This window comes from Watersipora subatra, chromosome 9, assembly GCF_963576615.1.
Source record: "Watersipora subatra chromosome 9, tzWatSuba1.1, whole genome shotgun sequence".
In the NCBI taxonomy this organism is placed as follows: Eukaryota; Metazoa; Bryozoa; class Gymnolaemata; order Cheilostomatida; family Watersiporidae; genus Watersipora; species Watersipora subatra.
The window spans coordinates 40615110-40634380 of NC_088716.1; the positions used below are offsets into that span (position 1 = coordinate 40615110).

The window sequence follows — 19271 nt, forward strand, 5'->3', positions numbered from 1 at the left end:
GTTATTCCTCCATGCCACTTTCGCGGTAATCGATAGAATATGGCCAAATAAAAGCAGTTTTATCATTTCTCAATCATATATATATATATATATATATATATATATATATATATATATATATATATATATATATATATATATATATATATATATATATATATTCCCAATCCCATATATATGTCATACTTCTGCATATGAGTATCTCAACATGTGAGAAACTTGAAATACGAGTTGACTTTCAAGCAAGTTTTTTCCATGAGATACGTACGAGTAATCTGTGAGATATGAGCCGGTTCTCAATGGCAATTACATGGTGAAGTATGCGAGAGGCCGCTTTCGAGAAAAGCATCGCTCGGTCTTTCTTATCGAATCAGTTTATAAAAAAGTTTTACAAGTTTTACTAAAGGTTATAGTAAACGCGAGGCAACATACAACAAACAGATATTAAAAAATTAAGACGACAAAGTTAAAGTAAGTTTGGTGAAAAATTAAAACTTAGCTTCAAGTAGGTGTTCATTCAAGTTAAATTCAAAGTTTCTATTACGTAGAGTCCAAAAGTCTAGTGTGCCAAACGCGTTGTTCAAGTCTCCCTCAGACAGTCATTATTCACAACGGGTGTCTCGAAGGTAAAAACTCCTTAAAGAATAGAGAAAGCATAATATTATTATGTTTTATTATCTATCTTGAGGTGTTGACTGATGTTCTAAAAAGAGAATCGAGGAGATTGACCAACCAGAAGCTGAGATATAGCCAGCCAAACACAGGTCTACCAAAAAACATAAGTGTCTTTTGGTAATCATCAATATATGACGTATGAAATCGACTTGTGTGCCATTGGTCAATTAAGCCAACTAATGCGCTCTCCTATAACAATCACGGCGTTTTAATTGGTTTAATCCCTGGAAGTATAGAACAATCAAATTGGGCCTAACAATCATTGCTCTGAGAATTCCGAACCAGTCCCTCTCATGTGTAGATTAGTTTTAGCATAAAATAATTACACGCATCTATTATTTCGCAACATTTCGTTATCTTGCTAGTTCAGTTTTGTTGTTCTCCCCCTTAGCTTCCCTATTCAGACTCATCTTTAGCGCTGTTCAGATTTTTTTAACTATAGCTAATAAATGGAATCAATTAAATCAATCATCAATCTCGGTTATCATTTGGAGTTTTCTACAAATTAAATTAGTTACATCATTTATTCCATACGCAGTTATATTATTATTTTGTATAATATGCCTTATGATTACTATATTAATCATAAAAAAAATCATAGATAAGATAATAGATAAATAGAAAAATCAAATCAAAAGTTATCGTTTTCTTTTCTTACAGCAAGAGCAGCACGGTTAAGTTATTCTTTTTAAAATTATGGCTGTAGTGAACTTACAGCCTGTTAATAGTGACGATAATCATGAAAATCAACTGAATGCTGCAGTAGGTACACAGTAGAAAAATGATGAATGAACGAAAATTCACATTCCCATTTCTTATTCTAAACAAACTGCAAATCGCGGATGTCGCATATAGACTATACACGCGCCGTTCGTTGAACAGAGGATCTTCGGAGCATATCCGTGAAGATCGAGTTAAAATTTGAAGCACAATAGTCAAAATCTGCTCTTCTGTTTTAAAAAATCATGGTGAGGGGTTATGGGCAAATGCCTTTACCACACAATGTTTGCTTGATTTTCCTGAAAAACCAGAGCTAGTCTGTAAATTCTTTACTATCGCGAGAAGCGTTTCACATTTCGTAGCCTAAAACAATCATTATACGTAACGGCGCTAAGGGTGCGCAACTCCGGCACATGACCAATAAGTCGATTTCATTCGTCACAATTCTCGGGATTTTCAAAGGGTTTTCCTCTGATTCGTTATTAGGTAGACCTGTGTTTGGCTGGCTATATCTCAGCTTCTAGTGGGTCAATCTCCTTGATTCTTTTTTTAGAACATCAGTCAATACCTCAAGATAACTAATAAAGCATAATAATATTATGATTTCTCTATTCTTTAAAGTGGTGTATATAGTTATGTTACATTTTATTGCAGATCATAACAACTAAATAGGTATTTGTTACTGTTTTAGCGCATGTACTGAATTACAACAATTGAAAACACGTTTTTAACCGTAATATCCTGTTTAGCTGTTTTTTCATAGTATTAATTTGTACTTAAATATTTTATATAGGAAATGAAATAGTGCCTTGAGATGCAGGTAAATTGACACATGAGCTCATAGGTCAAAGCATGACTGTATATACTACCCAGCCTAAAAAATTTACTACTTTATAAAAATCTTGGGCTACAGCTTATCATACTTTTTGGACTATAAACCACACCCATATATAAGCCGCATCTGCTTTATTTTCCAAAAAGCGATAATAAAACAATACATTGGCCGCACCTTTGTATAGGCCGCAGAACTCAGGACGGTGCTTTTTAACGCGGCAGCAACTTTGCTGCTTAAAACGGAACAGTGTCAAACAGCACTGTTTCATATTAACCGACGCTTTTTAACCTAGTGCCTAACGGAAAAGTACCGTTAGGCATTGTTTTGTTTTTTTTTGTCACCGCTAGAGGCGCACGAACTGGAGATTCTGGCTAATGCGCCCTAGCGGTGAAAGAATAAGCCACAGAATAGCGGCACCCTTATATAAGCCACATGGCTCAAATCATCAGAAAAAAGTAGCGGCTAATAGTCCGAAAAGTACGGTATAATGATGCAAACACTTATCCTCTGGCAACGAAGTTTACCAGACTATGTTATTACATATCCTCGTGTTCACCAGATCAATACAAAAACTGCGGTAATTCTGAATGTAAGGATTGCATGACTCCCGTATGTATACACGTGTACCCCATACATGTGTAGTGAACTCAGAAAGCACTGATATTCTGCACTGGTAATAGCAAATACCAACCAATCAGTATTCACAAACACGTTTCACATTTTCACTATTTTACAATTATTCTCAATTACCAAATTTACTAATGTTTTGAAGGACAGATGTTCTCATCCACGCTCCAAACACTGGTGCAAACACTCACAAGGGTCTTCAACCTACTTTGCTGAGCAATTAGAAGAAAACAGATAATTAATAATTAAAAATGGGTCCAGTGCGTAAAATATTGAAAAATAGCAATATGTTATTTATTTGTAAAATGGTTGAATGAACAATCAGTCTGCATTCTTCAATTCGGGTCATGTAAGTTTATGTGATGTATGTCTATAGAGAATTTATAAATGGTGCAAGTTTAATTATTAAGCAAAATAGCCATACTTTAAAACAAGTTCATTAACTTTTTCTCGCAATTATGACAGATACGTGACAAAAATCACATGTTGTTTAGAAAATCATTAACTTAAAAATCTAATGCATGTATATCATTAATACTCCTGGGCGCAAAGAGCTAACAGCGTAGTACCATAAAAGACATGGGGCTACTGTCAGTAACCAATGTTACTGTTTCATTTCTACAAGACCTGGATATAGACAACACTGTTTGGTTTTGGCTCGCACTGAAGCCAAAAACATCACTTTTGTTGGCTACAATGTGCAATGCATCCAGTGAATAATATTTTATTTCGATGGATTTCATGAAACCATTATTGTTCAACAACACCCTGTGCTGATTGCGCATTGGCTAATAAGGTTGTGTAACCAAACTAGCACTTTTGATGTGGAGAATGTTAATATTTGTGATGAGTCATACTTAATACAAATAACAGTTTACATAAAACAAAAGAATTGGCAGTAGCAACAAAGAAAAAAAACCATGTCTCCTTGTTAATTTAAATACTGAAACACTGACTGATTATTTATGGAAGTTTTGTGTTGAATGCGAAGCCAAAATCAAAGTTTTGTTTAACATTTCCTTTATGTTGATGAGTTGGCATACAGCTAACATATAAAAACGGACTGTTAACAATCAAGCATCTTAGCGGTGAAGGTAAGACCTCATTTACCACAATTTTGATTTCAGTTTTCACTTGTGTTTAATTTAAAAAAAAGGTATATGGACTCATTAATTCATCTTCGAAGTCTTTTACTAGGGCATTGCAATGACGGTTGGCATTGAAAAGCATGGTAGGTCAATTCTGAAAAATGGCCATATGGTCAAGACAGGTGGCCTCATATTGCCCACAAGTACTATTTGTGATATAAAAAAGGATTGGGCATTACACAGAGTAGTACAAACAATAACTCGGAGTCTATCAACAAAAAGCAAATTCTACAGATCCTGAGATGCTGATTTATTAAAAAATAAGGTCAAGGCTATCAACTCTAATCTCATAACTGTTGAGTTACCAGGCTAGCATCATAAAGTGGACAATGGATGCCATCAAGGAAGCAGCTACAGTGACTAAAAAGTTACCAACCATGCCCGAGGCTTTCCTATCCAAGCCAAGCAGGCCTACAACTTGATTATGTCAGAGTAGCATAAATTGAGGATGGGGGGATGAAGGGGGTCTTCATAACGTGTGAAAGAAGTCATGAGAAGTCAAAAACAAAATCCAAGATCTCACACTGCCTCAATGGGACGGCTTGAATAATTTGCTAACAGAATTCCATCATAATGTTGATGCGCGGACACCATTCACAGATAGAGATGATGATTTCAAAAGGTACCTAAGTTTCTTCATGGCTTGTACCATCAGCAGGTGTCAAAGGTTGGGGATCTCAGAAAAACATACCTGTGGCTGACCTATTGTGATCAAATGGTAAATATTAAACCAATACTCCTGACTGCTTAATAAAGGGCGCTGCCTAACAGACAGCTCCATGTACAGATGTATCTCTATATTGATGACTCCCAACGCAGATTGCAAAAGGATGCGAGCAGCTGGCAGCCTGTCTACACCACACGAATAACAACAATGTGACAGTTGCAGTGTATAGGTGCAGATGCAGTCACGATCAGGTTAAGATAATCTGGAAGTTTAGCGGCTAACTAGGTAAAAATGTGTCGGCCAACCAGTCCAACATTGTGGTAATGGATAAAGAAAATCGATGGTTCCAAATAATCAGCATCACGGAAAAGGAAGTGAAAAAATACAAACCGTTACGAGAAGAGATAAAAAGATGCTAAAACAACAGAACATCCGTTATACCAGTGGTCATAGAAACATTGGGTGCAGTGAAACCTACCCATCAGATGTGGCTTAGCCAATTTCCAGCAACCCAGAATAAAAGTAAGCTGCGGAGGAGTGTGCTACTTGGAACAGAGAAGATCTGATGATGAGTACTGAAACTCCCATCTTTGGTAGGAGACTAGTGTATCAGTAGCCATATGCACACGTGTATAAAGTTAGCTTGAAGGTATTTGCATGAAAAATAATTGTGATATTTCTCCCGGCAACATACATGTAAATATCACAATTTTGATGGCATAAAATGTCACTGCACAATGCTGATCGAGTACAAAGATGGCAAAGTGTTCAATAAACAAATATTGTGTTACGATTGGACTACTGATGTTACTAGCAATCTATAGACATTCACCTCTCGAGGCATCATTCAAAAATATTTTGTCATGTAAAGTTAACCAAAGGTTAGACCAGCATAAAAATAATTAAATACGAGTAAAACTTACAATTGGACCGGTTTTTAAAGCCAGAAAGCATGATACAATTTCCAACACCGTACAAGAGACATGTGAGTGGCCCATAAAGATCTCGTGCTATCAGTAGTTCAAGGCTATCAGTAGTTCAAGGCTATCAGTAGTTCAAGCGAACGAATGGCTCTAATGGCAAAGAGTAGAAGCCTCACTTGCTTTCGTTGTGCTAAACTTTCCTATAACGATGCTTCACCTAAACTGCCCCAGGATTCATGCAAACTACTCGCTATGCGCCGTGAGTCAATTTTCCTACAGCGTGCCTTTTTGAGCGCAAGTGCTTCCTGTTTCCTCTGTAAACCAACTTCACAAAGTGTGCATGACTTCACATACACACTATTTGTCAACCTCTGACAAACGAGACTTTGTAAATGTGGTTTTTCGTGTTCCATGTGACTGGTCAAGCAATGAAATTGCGATAAAACAGGAAGTTGAAGAGAGCAGTACATAAAGCAGTCCAATACATGTGAACCAGGCTTGAAGGGTGATAGCTACCATTTTCTTCCATTTAAATAATTTTTTTCTCTTCTCTGTATTTTAATTTGTCAAGCTTAGAAGTTATAAAAAAAATTTTTATATATTAAAATTATTCACAGCTACAATTTCTCCATGCAAATCACCTACCTTAGTTCAGATTTGAGTCTCTTAACCTCCATAGCCTTAGGATCTTCATCGTCCGATAACGAATAATAGTCATCAGCTTTAAGGGGAGTTGGTGGACCATCTCCATTTTGTTGAGCACCCAAGCTGAGCAAGGTAGTATCTCCGGTCATATCTAAACTAGTGCTGCGTTTAGAAGCCGGTGCTGGTAAAATGGCACTCATGGCATCCTCTGATAAACTATCAGGCACTTGCTCCGCATCACTCGCTGAATTAAATTCGAACACAGAAGAACCTCGAGATGGTGCCGGAGAAGGTGACATGGTCAAGTTCTTTTGAATGGATTTTGATTTAGCAGGTGACTTGGAAACAACAGGTGACTTGGAAACAGCGGGTGACTTGGAAACAGCGGGTGACTTGGAAACAGCGGGTGACTTGGAAACAGCAGGTAACTTTGATTTGGAAGGTGATTTGGACTTTACAGGTGACTTGGACTTGACAGGCGATTTGGATTTTTCTTTAGCATGCATCTCAATCATTGCCTGCTCGTCAGATTCCTCTGCATTGCCCTCGAGTATGGCAACCTTGGATCGCTTGCTTAGCAATTTGCGAGGAATAGATGCGTTGGCATCATCTGCGTCTGACTGGTCAGATGTTACGTCGAAAGGATGAACTTCAGAAATAGATCTACAAATGACAAACAATCCTCAAGCATGAAAACTCACAAAATAAATAATAACCTTTATAATTCCATTACGTATACATAAAAACAACAAAATCACATGACAATTTTACCTAGCTGGCATAGAAGTGTTAAAAATGCTATTTGTCCTGCTTGTAAAAGGGTAAAATTTACATCGCAGACAATTTTAATGCAGTGCCATCTACTATCATTGTAATCACAACTATTAATATTTAGTTAACAACCTAAAATAATATACAGTCAAACATGGATAACTCGAACTTCACGGGACCGAGCAAAAGTGTTCGAATTATCAGAGCGTTCAAGTTATCAGAGCACTGTCACAAGTCCATGTATTTACTTATTTATTAGTAGATACATGTACATATGCAAACTATAATATAAATCAAAAGCACAAATGGCTTGTTTCAAATTAAATGCTTCTAATGTAAAGTTTAAAATGTTTTTATCAAAAAGTATAGAGATTTTTCTATCACTTGAGATTGGTTCATTGTTTGAGGTGATGTTATTGCCAGGATGTTTTTTAGATTGACATTGGCAAAACTTGATCGTTGTTGAAATGCTCAAAAGAAACGACATCTTTTTCTTTTGAGCGTTTTACCCTCGATCAATTTTGCCGATTTTTCTTGAAGTTTATGCAACTTCAAGAAAAAGTTACCAAAGAAAAATCCCTTACTTTACCTGGGATTCGTTAAGAGCAACACTCCGAGGCAGTTCAATTAAAAGTTTTACGAGGTTTAACGGTACATTGTATATCACTCACGCTTTTTGAATGGATACTTATTGAATGTATACACGTATTCTGTGTTTAGGTCAAACGATGAATAGTTTTTTAGCTAAGACAACGTATACGTTTAATAAAAACAATTTTTAAGATGTTTTAAACATTCAACATTCCGACGTTGATTCAACACGGAATCAACGTCGGAAAACTATTCGTCACGGGCTAGCCGGGTCACGCACTCAAGGATTTTCGCCACGCACATACAAAACAACATGCTGTTTTTGTTTTGTATGTGCGTGGCGAAAATCCTTGCGCGCGTGACCCGGCAAGCCCGTGCTATTAATCGTATAGCAGTATAAATCAAATTTGACCAAACCTTTAGAAAAGTCGTTGACAAAATTATTTTGCCGATGGTGATAATAACAACGCTTATGAATTACGAAAAGATGAGGTTTACCTCTATGACTTTGAATAAAGTGATTTTCTAAAGCGATAACAACCGTTTCGGTAGCCGTTGGGCAAAAAAACAGTTCGAATTAACAGTGTTGAGTTTGAGTTATCTATAGCAATTTATCATTACGTGGGAACGGACCAAAGAAACCGTTCGAATTAACCATGTGTTCGAGCTATCCGTGGACGAGTTATCCATGTTTGACTGTATTTTTAAATAATGACATGTACACCTACTGACACTGCATTACACAACAGAGTTTACATATATGGGAATTGTTGATTTTTATATCATTGAGTTGAAATGGATAATAGTGAGCATCATTTTGAAAGATGCACTGGAGCATTTCTAAAGATGTTTGGAAAAAAACTGAGCAGAAAAATAAGGTACAAAATTATAAAAATTTTAATCGGAACATCTTTATAGACCGTTCGATCTTTAAGCACAATTTCCTATAGGCCTATATATTATTCAGGGAAGACAGTCGCTCCTAAAATATCAATCCGAATGTTGTTAAACGTATTTGCAGCATCACAAAGAAATATGTAAGTACGATGATGAGATATTTCAAATAAATAATTTTCACAAATGAAAAAATAAAAAAACAAAATAAAACAACACATTTTTGAAATGTCGCAATCCATGATTTTGGCTCTTACAGTTACTACTTTAGCGTGCATGAATACTTGCGGTGAAACGTTATGGAATCAATAAAAGGAGGTCAACCAAAATAAAAATACCGCAACTTAACATTTTAGTGAGATTTGTCTGAAGGTGATTGACCTAATTTCAGTTATTAGCAGTGACGAAGAGATGATGTGAAAGAAGACATCTTCTCTATCCGTAAGACCTCTCCACCTGCAGCTAGCGGCGGTCTTACCAAATGACACCAGTAAATTAAAAACACATATTCCGCATTAATCCTTTAATGAATGGATGTCTGAAAAATCTGTCACTCAAAAATCTTGAAATTCCTGGTTCTAAAAGCTACAATAAACCTTTAAGAGCTCTCACAATAATGACACATTAGTCGATATAGAGACATTCCTCATCACCTCTTTAGCTCATTTCATGATGTCATAACTACACAGGCTGCATCTAATTGACAACGCGTAAAGACATCACATATTTCACATTATTAACAATAATTCTTAGAATGCTATTATTGACCAATAACTCTGACATGAAGATTATATTCATCCGTGAAAATAAAACGGCCTCTGATAACTTTTTGATACATTTTTTATTGAGCGCAAATGTTATCTTTCAACAATGGTCACAAAGTAATAAGTACGCATGCGGATGATTATATCATGCTGTGTATAATTACGATAGTTACGTTTTAGGTTTTTGTACAAGTACAAATATACTGTGAGAGAGTTTAGTTAGTGAGTATGAGAGAAATTCTGAGACTTAATGAGCTGTCGGCAAGAAAGTATTAAAAACTACAGAAATCAAATCAACATTCAACATATCAAGAAAGTTTATTCAGAGACTTACTTTGTACAAGTACGTGTATGTTTAAATAATCAAATATTGAAGCAAATGTCGTTATACACAGTAATTGGTTCAACTGGTTTTAAAACAAAAACCTATGAGAACTCCGTAATCACATAGCATCAAAACAATTTCACTATATCAATCAATATATCTCAAATATATATCAATCAATGTAAAAATTTATACGAAAAAATTAAATCATGCGTAAAAACTAAAGTAATGAACTAAATATCAATGACCAAGGGTTTTTATTTTTGCTTTGCTAATACCTTGTACTTTGTACACACGAGAGCAAATGTGCAAGCGTAGCGACGCATAGTTCAGGGATATGCTGTATAACTTAATTATATATTTCTATTCTCTTTATATTTCTATACAATTTTAATTTTAGTTTTCATTCCATTTTAATGTTCATCAACCTCTTCATATCACTAAGAAAATTGTAATCTGTTTGTGTAATAGGAGGAAAATTCCTTTGGTGTTGGATCAAATATTAGTTCGAATTTCCTACCACACGTTGGAAAATTCGTCAGCTGAGAGGAAAATTGTAAAATCTGTAATAAAATCTGTAGTGAAATCTCGTAAAAAGAGCTGAAAATCCTAAGTAAAGGCTCGAGTGTATGTATATCACGAGTGTATCGCATAATAAAAAATTTGGAACAAAAATGTTGATCAGATTAGAATAAGTACACATCTCAAATGATCACTAAGCGTAAGAAAATGAAGGCTTTGATCAAGCCACAATGTCTCCATCTTCTAATATCTAATACTCTCGGAGAAGGATTTAGAGCCAATAGAGATAATTTAGGGCAAGCAATCTTAAACGGTAAGCGTTGTAAGTGGTGTCATGTCGTAATAAACCATTAACAAGGGTGTCGCAACAAGCCTTTCGTGGGAACCATGCCAAAGATTCCAAAGAAACAGTTCTTGCAACAGTATTTGTGTAGTCAAAACACCGTGCATGAGCAAACATGGCATAAGACTATGTTATATATGTTTGAAGTATAACTTCAGACTATGTTCTAGTAGGCAGTCTGCAACTAGGCAGTTTTTACAGCTGCCTTTATCACCGGCAGCACAGCACTAAGAAAACAGTCTATCCACACAACAGTGTATTTATTCACAGAACTTCAAGTTATCAATATAAAGTTAAAAAGTAATAAACTAACAACTATATTTTTGTGGCAAATTTAACAATCATGTTATGCTAAACCAATTGAGAGTTGTCCCCTCTAAGAAAACAAGGAAAACACAACTCCAGATATAATGTTTTAAGCGTACACTTCATGTGGTTGGCATTAATTTATCTGCTCTACATCTAAAAACATCAGATAAATTTCCAGTATTGCTACAATTAATCTGTAATTCAAACTAGGAATAATAATTACTATTACTCTAAGAAGAATGGAAGAAGAGAAGCTAAACTTTCTATAAGGTTCACTTGAACTGACCATACAATTGCAATATTTAGTATCAAATATGACATTGCCATTAAAATAGAGAACTAAAAATTAAAAAAGGTTTTGAAAAATAAAATACATATATATAAGCAGTTGTAGCTCTATTTAAAAAGAGTAAAATAACAGGATTAATGGCATTCACTGTGATGTTCTAGTAAAGCTTCGCTTTATCGTTTTCCGCCGCAGCGATGAGTATAATTATAACTTTTATTTTTCAAGCTGGTATGGGATACCTTGATTTACTTCAGAGATGCTTGTTCCAAGGAATTACCTCATGAAGAAGTTAGCTAGACTAATAGTCTTCTCACAAAGGTGTGAAAAAAGACTTTCAAAAACGTAAAGTATAACTTATAACGAATGAGCAAATATAAATTTTCAAGTTTCGAGAGTTGTCAATAGAAAATAAAAAAGGTAAATGAGAACAGCCAGTTAAAAAATGTCCACATTCATTCCAAAAATACCCTAATAATCATAAACATCTTGTTTTATATAGATTTTAAATACCTCTAATAGATTTTAAATTTTTGTAAATATATAGATTTAAAATAGATTTTAAATCAAGGTAAAGTTAGAGCTGGTACAAATAGTCACACCTGGCACTTGGTGTCCCTTTGTCGATGATCGACCGTTTTCTCTTTCTCGCAGTGGCTGGAGTTGGCGGCAGTTTGTTGGAGCCAACACCTGGCAGCAGTTCCCCAGCATCGTCTTCACAGCTATTGAGAACACAAGATCAAGTTTTTGCCAAGGGTCATGACATTATAGAGCGAACAAACAAAGTGTTTACAATAATTAAAATTGGTCACACAATCTACAAAAATTGCAATATCATAATTTTTAGAGAAATAAGTTTCAGATGTATCCTACAGATGCTGGAATATTGGAGTTGTGCTAACAATAAGCTGTAAAAAAGGAGACAACTCTACAGTGAACTCAAACGGTGGTACAAGTCGCATGAAAGCTGTCACAAGCAGAAAAAATGCTAGTAATGGAATGCTAGGGTAGGAAGTTTGACTACTACTAAAGCTGATGAGCAAGATCTCGGTTGTCGGTCTAGATTTGGGCACATAAAAGCTATGGGCACCAGCAACAGTACAAAGTGCCCAGACTCGTGCTACGAAAGCAAACAGCAAAGCTTAAACATTCTACTCGGCCACCTGGTTTACTCCAGAGGTTGTCTCTCTACATTTATCAACGGATTAACAACATTAAATAAACCGCAAAATATGTAACATTACTAGCAAGGTGAGATGTAAGTTATGCAAAAGAGTGTGTATGACATCCAGCGATGACTACATCAAAACAATCAACGCACAACAGCATATCTGATGAATTTTATTAGTCTTACACATCAGCGATTCATGTTTTTCAGCTTATTATCAGCGATTCATATGTTTTCCGCTCATCCACAAATACACTGACAACTGTATTGCATTACAACGGGCTTTATGGACAGATAGCAGCGGGTCGACAAACTGACGTGTAGGCCATGAAGTTCCGATGACAAGTGAACAAAGCTGTCAAACCTCCAAATCTTTGCTCGACGTCGAAATGCCCAGCAAAACCGAATATTCTGCATGAATAATAACAAGATCGTTCTTTGACATTACCATATTATGGCTTACCAAGTTATCCAAGCCAAGAGCGTGGGAAATGATGAATTCAAACAGTAGGTTTAACCCGCAGAACCAAAGTGATTGAGCAATGACAAACTAACCGTCTCGATGCAAAAATTGCCAGGACACTTTCGGAAAGATCTTGCAAATCATAGTTCCGACGTTTAAAGATGGATGAAATAATCGCTGGGTTCGTTAAACATAAGCTGGGCGGCCATTGGACGCCATTAATCATCATTATTAAGAGATCATTAATTGCGACCAATCAGCATGCTAACACCTCCAACCGTACAGCCTTCTAATTCCTTTAACCGCAGACCCTGTGCCTTAACTATTTTAAACATTACGTAAACACTTATAAGAATTGATGGTCGCCCGCGCGCCTGTGGCTCACAAATAAATACTGAATGATGAAAAAATGAAGGCATATCCTGCAGCAGGCCATTTATAGTTTGTCTCAAAAGCCGGTAAGCCGGCGCAATTTCATTCTATCCAAAAGTATGAGGCGCCGGTAGCGCAATGTCTACACACTGAAAAGAACAGAGGGCCGATGACTCTTTGTGTTGTCGTGATCACAAATCTGCCTGAGTTGCATCTGATAAGTTGCATTTTTTGTGAAGTATGATTATTACAAACGCAAGGACAGCCACGGTCAAGGGTAACCATGAGAGATGCCAGTCTAAATGGACCGTAAAGGAAATCAGAGCCAGTTATGTCACGAGTACCACAGAGCACCTGGTGACGCTGTTCGGGTGACATGAGATAAACAAACCAATTTTGATTTAACGGACACATACCGGATGTCAGGGAAGGTTCTGGACACAACTGACATCCGTGAATGGCCTGCACCAGTCACAGACCAACACAATCAGAATTTGAGAAATACAGGATAACAGACGACCCACGTTGTGGCACTCATGCAATTGAAAGCTGCAATAAAAGTCTTTCTGCGATGAGAGGCTTTGCAATAAGCAGTCACGAGTTTAGTAAGATTATCACACAGTAAAATAATACCAAGTCCAACTAAATTGTTGGAATGGAACTAAATTGTTGGAAAGGTTTGGAAGAATGGTCAAGAGGTCAAGAGTTCAAAAATGTTTATGAACAAAAATTACTACATCAAAAAGATCTTTCATTTTCGTCATGAACATTGTCAAGCAAGTTTTTTAGCTGTTGAACACGAGTAGCCAAAGGAGTGAATGGTACATTCACTCGGTCAATATGAGGGTTAGTAGAGTGAAGAACTACTTTCAACTGGTCAACGTAAGTAGCCAGAGTGAAGGGATTTTCTTGTTTATCATCTTGGGTTCTGTTCGTATGATTCATATTTTCCTGGTCAAAGTCTTCGTCTTGCACAATACAGATAAATCCACTGGTGTGCTTTGGAACAGAGCGAAAGCCTCGATGATTTACGTAGAGACTCCTCAAATGGATGAGCGAGATTGCGTGCCAAAGACAAGTTATTGCAAAGTAGAAAGCAGTGGTGAACTAATGAATTGTGAGCCATTGTGGCACGAAAGCTCAGTGTTCAAAGGCAGAAAGCCACATTCAAGCGGTAATATCTACATATTAACTCTTTTGCTGCTAAATTAATTTTTTACTGAAACAATTAAATACTCGGTAGAACTTAATATTTCACAAGTGTGCATATAAATTGCCATAACTTTTGAGCCACACGGTCTATGAAAAATATTTTGATACTAACTTAGTCTGCATAAGATTTTACATCTGCTGATGTCATAAAAAGTGCTACAAATGTGTTGCAGACGGGGCTCGGACACTTCCGGCCCCTTTCGCTACTACCCCGAGTAACCAGTTGAGCATGTTTCGAGTCGGACAAGTTATCAATATTATTATAGCTTACGGCATAATTATTACCGCTAAAAATAATACGATCACTCCGAAAGTATTATTGTTCGATAGATAATCATCAGAAGTCCATTGATCAAAAATTGAGAGAAGAACGAAGAAGAAATTGCAATAAATATATTGCAAAGCGAAACTAAGCGTCAGCTGTAAACTTATTTTTTATTGACTCAACGCACGCAGATAAATATGATAGGATAGATATGATAGGCTAATTTATCAACTACTCACTAATCAGAATACAATTGTACACTTTTGTATGAAGATAACTCAAGCCGCACTACACGGCTCATGGTATGCAATGAGTTAACTGCAACATCCATCGCTCTATCACAAATTTCCGGGCAGTACTAAACTGAGGAACATCCTGAAATGTGAAAAGACACTTCTATTGCATTCTCAATTCAGGGAACTTTTAATCAGGGAACAACGAGCGAATTTGCTGGATGGTTATTTTTTGCTTCACGCAACTCTCGGTATTAGATATTTCACAACTAGGAAAATGACGTGGCACTGTAATAATATCGATAACTCATCCGACTCAAAACTTCACAACTAGGAAAATGACGTGGCACTGTAATAATATCGATAACTCATCCGACTCAAAACTTCACAACTAGGAAAATGACGTGGCGCTGTAATAATATCGATAACTCATCCGACTCAAAACTTCACAACTAGGAAAATGACGTGGCGCTGTAATAATATCGATAACTCATCCGACTCAAAACTTCACAACTAGGAAAATGACGTGGCACTGTAATAATATCGATAACTCATCCGACTCAAAACTTCACAACTAGGAAAATGACGTGGCGCTGTAATAATATCGATAACTCATCCGACTCAAAACTTCACAACTAGGAAAATGACGTGGCACTGTAATAATATCGATAACTCATTCGACTCAAAACTTCACAACTAGGAAAATGACGTGGCACTGTAATAATATCGATAACTCATCCGACTCAAAACTTCACAACTAGGAAAATGACATGGCGCTGTAATAATATCGATAACTCATCCGACTGAAAACTTCACAACTAGGAAAATGACGTGGCACTGTAATAATATCGATAACTCATCCGACTCAAAACTTCACAACTAGGAAAATGACGTGGCACTGTAATAATATCGATAACTCATCCGACTCAAAACATACTCGACTTGCTACTCGCAGTAAGAGCGAAAAAAGTCGGAAAACTGTCCGAGATTATTCTGCAACCCATTTGTAGCTCTTATGGCATCGGCTCATGTAGAATTTCTTGCTGATTAATTATGTATTACAATATTTTTGACGAAGTAGGTCACTACTAGTATTGATAGTATAGAGAACACAAGCCAACCTGATGAGTATGTTAAAGTTGGAGCAACATGCCTCCTTGCCCTCCTCGAGGGGCTGAGTGACCTGAGTCCATTTAAAGCAGGCAGCACAACGTCTCCAGACCTCGTCGAGCTTGTTGTGTTTGATACCCCTGCTGCGTAAGAGCTCCGTCTCTGCCAGATAGTGCTTGACACATTCCTCTAATATGCCTCTAAAACAGTTACATTGTTTCTACATGAATATCTCAGAGGAAGTCCATGTTGGAAGACACAAACAAAACAAGATAATGTCGTCAACTTCGAGAATGGCCCTCTAATTATCTTGCATAGGACCAAGCACTAATTTTGGACCCTAGGTTTATAGAACATTCATATAACTGTTGAAGAAGCACTATTCTTAATAGCAAGCAAGCTCGCGGGAGAACTCCAGTGTCTTACAAAATATTTAGGCCAAAAGTAAGAGGCATAGCGGACATGGGTACAAAGCCTTGATCAAGTCTAACCATGAATTTGCAAGCATGACGATCAAAAGAGTCCATGCTAACACCCGTTTGAATGGTTAGACTATAGCAATCATTAGACTCTAGCAATGAGCTGCAACATGTTCATAGAAATTTGAGTAGAAAAGGGTAGAAGCAAATTATAGACATAGAAGATAAAGCTAAAGTGTTCTTCCCTTTTATTCTATGGAAAAACTAGTAGAAGAGCAGAAAACTGTTTGTAGAAGAGTGCCATTTTATAGCAACTTGATGAATACTGAAAATCAATTAGTTGGAATGTTAAGTGATCAGCTTACGAATGCTAAAGAATTGATTTGTGTTTTTTTACTGGTAGAAAGGCCATTTACGCAACTTATCATCGCACATCGGCCGAGGTTTTATCATTCATTGTTGTTAAGCAACTGATTTTCTTCTTTAACCGCTGGTATTACAAGCTCTTAGAGCAATACAATAAATCCCTGCAGGCTCTTGTTTAGTCTTTAATCCTGCAGTTTATGGATGTGTCAAAGAAGGAAATAATGTTTTTTTTTCAATCTTGTTTTAGAACCATGAAAAAAGAAATACAAATTATTAATCACGGTAGCTCTTACGATTAAGATGTAAGTACTGTAATCTGCCATTTAGCATAATTAAAAGAATTATTACTGCTCGCTTTCCCACTCTTCTCACATGTACTACTTGACGTACAGATGGGGCTAAGCACCAATTTTTGACTTGTGATTTATAGAATGTTCACATACATGCCCCAAAAAAACAACAACTCATAACAAACGGGTTGGTGAGAGAACGCTCCAGGATATGAAAAAACGTGTTGACCAAAAGTAATGAGATATAGAGAGTAGTGTCAAGAAGCCTTGGTTCCAAGCATGACGAATAAAGAAAGCTGAGGCTAAAAGCCATTTGAACAGTTATTCTAATGTAAAAGCACTCGTTAAACGAAATGTGCACGCAAGAGAGAGCGAAAGAGACGCGTTAGCGTGCCAAGAGGGGGGTTAGGAGAGGGTAGGGAATGGAAAAGAGGGGGGTTAGGAGAGGGTAGGGAATGGAAAAGAGGGGGGTTAGGAGAGGGGTTAGCGTGCAAAGAGAGGGGTTAGGAGAGGGTAGGGAATGGAAAAGAAACAATCAAGAGTGACAATAAAAAATATTGGTATGAGAAGAAAGGAATGTAAAAGAGTAAGAGGTAGTTGCCAGGAGTGAGAAAAGAGAACAAGGGAGATGGTGAGGCCAATGAACAGCTGGGTATGGATACAAACAGATGGGAAGAACTGAGCAAAATAGAAGGCAACAGAAAAAACCGGCCAACTGAAGGGTTCAAGAGTTCAACTGAAGGGTTCAAGAATGAACAGGGACAAACATTTTACATGTTCAGATCCACATTCAGGAGCATGCGCAGGTTCATAGCATAACTTAGGACATTCAAAGCGCTAGCAAGCGATAACACACTGCACATGGCAGTGACAAAGAGACGACTTTCAAAGCGCTAGCAAGCGATAACACACTGCACATGGCAGTGACAAAGAGACGACTTTCAAAGAGATGGATGAATACTTGTCATTGACTTTAAACCTTTAAGAACATAAATTTTTACAGAGTATGGCAACGCATAACCTTTAGCTGTTCAAAAACCTTTCTCTCAAACTCATACCTAACAGAGGTACGATAACTCATACGTAATAGGCTATATATTATTTGGCTGCATAAAGTGTGAAAGATAATTGCAATTATAATCCAAATAGGCTTGTAATCATTCATGTTTAACCCTCCGGCTTAAACTGATGCACGCTGCAGCTGTTTTTACATTCACGACACCTGCAAGCACTAGTCTTGCGCAGAGAAGCAGCCAGTTATCTTGCAGTTCCATGCAATGGTCTCACAATGCTCCCGCTTGCGCACAAGAAGGGCATGACCTAGCGAGTCATGCCAGAGGACAGGTTTCGCAAGACTTGCGGGACCGTCGTTCTTTTCAGCAGAGACAGAATTTGTCGCAAAATTTGCATTTACACAATTCAATATTCAATTAGACTGGCGAATATCCAAAGAAAACCTGTCTGATGAATAATTAGAAGCAGGCAACAACAAGGAGGGGCATGAAAATAAGGTCGATAAACAGGGTACAACACATGCCTGCAAACCATAACCTCTAAGAGTAAAGTTAATAAGCTACATAATGTAGGCATTGCAGTGCGAAGCCATCAGAAACAGGGTATGTGTAAACAGTAAGGATCGAGGTACAGATTAATAATGTAGCCTACAATTCTTACGATAAACGATGCTTTTGAAGGGCACCCGAAACCTGTTCCAAAGGCCAAGATCATGACTAAATCGTGCGCATGACTTTGATCCAGTTACCAGGCTCTAACTTTGTATTATCAATAGGCAATAACATGATAAGTGAGCTTGTGAGCTATCACGTTTGCAAATAGAATATTTCGCAAGCAATGGTTAAGGAGTGAGTTGGCCTGATGCCAACTAAGGAATACGCAATGAAAAAGGCGCCATTCCAATATTAGCCAGGCAACGGAGAGAGAATCCTTGTGAAATGTTCGATGACAGAAAGGGTTGCAGCAATATATAACCTACAGTTGTGGCTTACAGTCAAAATTTCTAGTTTTGCAACAAAATCATCTGGTCTAGCATTTTCGCTGATAGTGGCAACGATAAACTGGATCAAGTTTAGAAACAAAAAACTGGGCCAGAGAAACAAGAGCGTGTGGCATTGGAACCAAAGTAAACTAGGTCAAGTTGCAAAAGCCTGTAGATTGAGACACATCGGAAAGCAGAGTCAAGGGCACGAGAGTCTTTGTACAGTGAGACATAACAGACAACAGGTTCAAGGGTCTGAGAGAGCGCATATTGAGAATATCAGAAAACTGGGTTAGGATACAAAACCAAGTACCTTGAGAGCAGGTCTGGGG

General features: G+C 37.1%; 1 protein-coding gene across 1 annotated transcript in view; it reads right to left on the reverse strand.

The window, feature by feature from the left end:
- LOC137404283 (uncharacterized) overlaps window positions 1-19271 on the reverse strand; it is a 97207-nt gene that overhangs the window by 18014 nt on the left and 59922 nt on the right. The window contains exons 9-11 of the mRNA XM_068090467.1: window positions 15880-16068; window positions 11648-11767; window positions 6241-6903 (exon numbers count right to left, since the gene is read on the reverse strand). Coding sequence (XP_067946568.1) covers window positions 6241-6903; window positions 11648-11767; window positions 15880-16068 — 972 coding nt within the window. The remainder of the gene's footprint in view (window positions 1-6240; window positions 6904-11647; window positions 11768-15879; window positions 16069-19271) is intronic.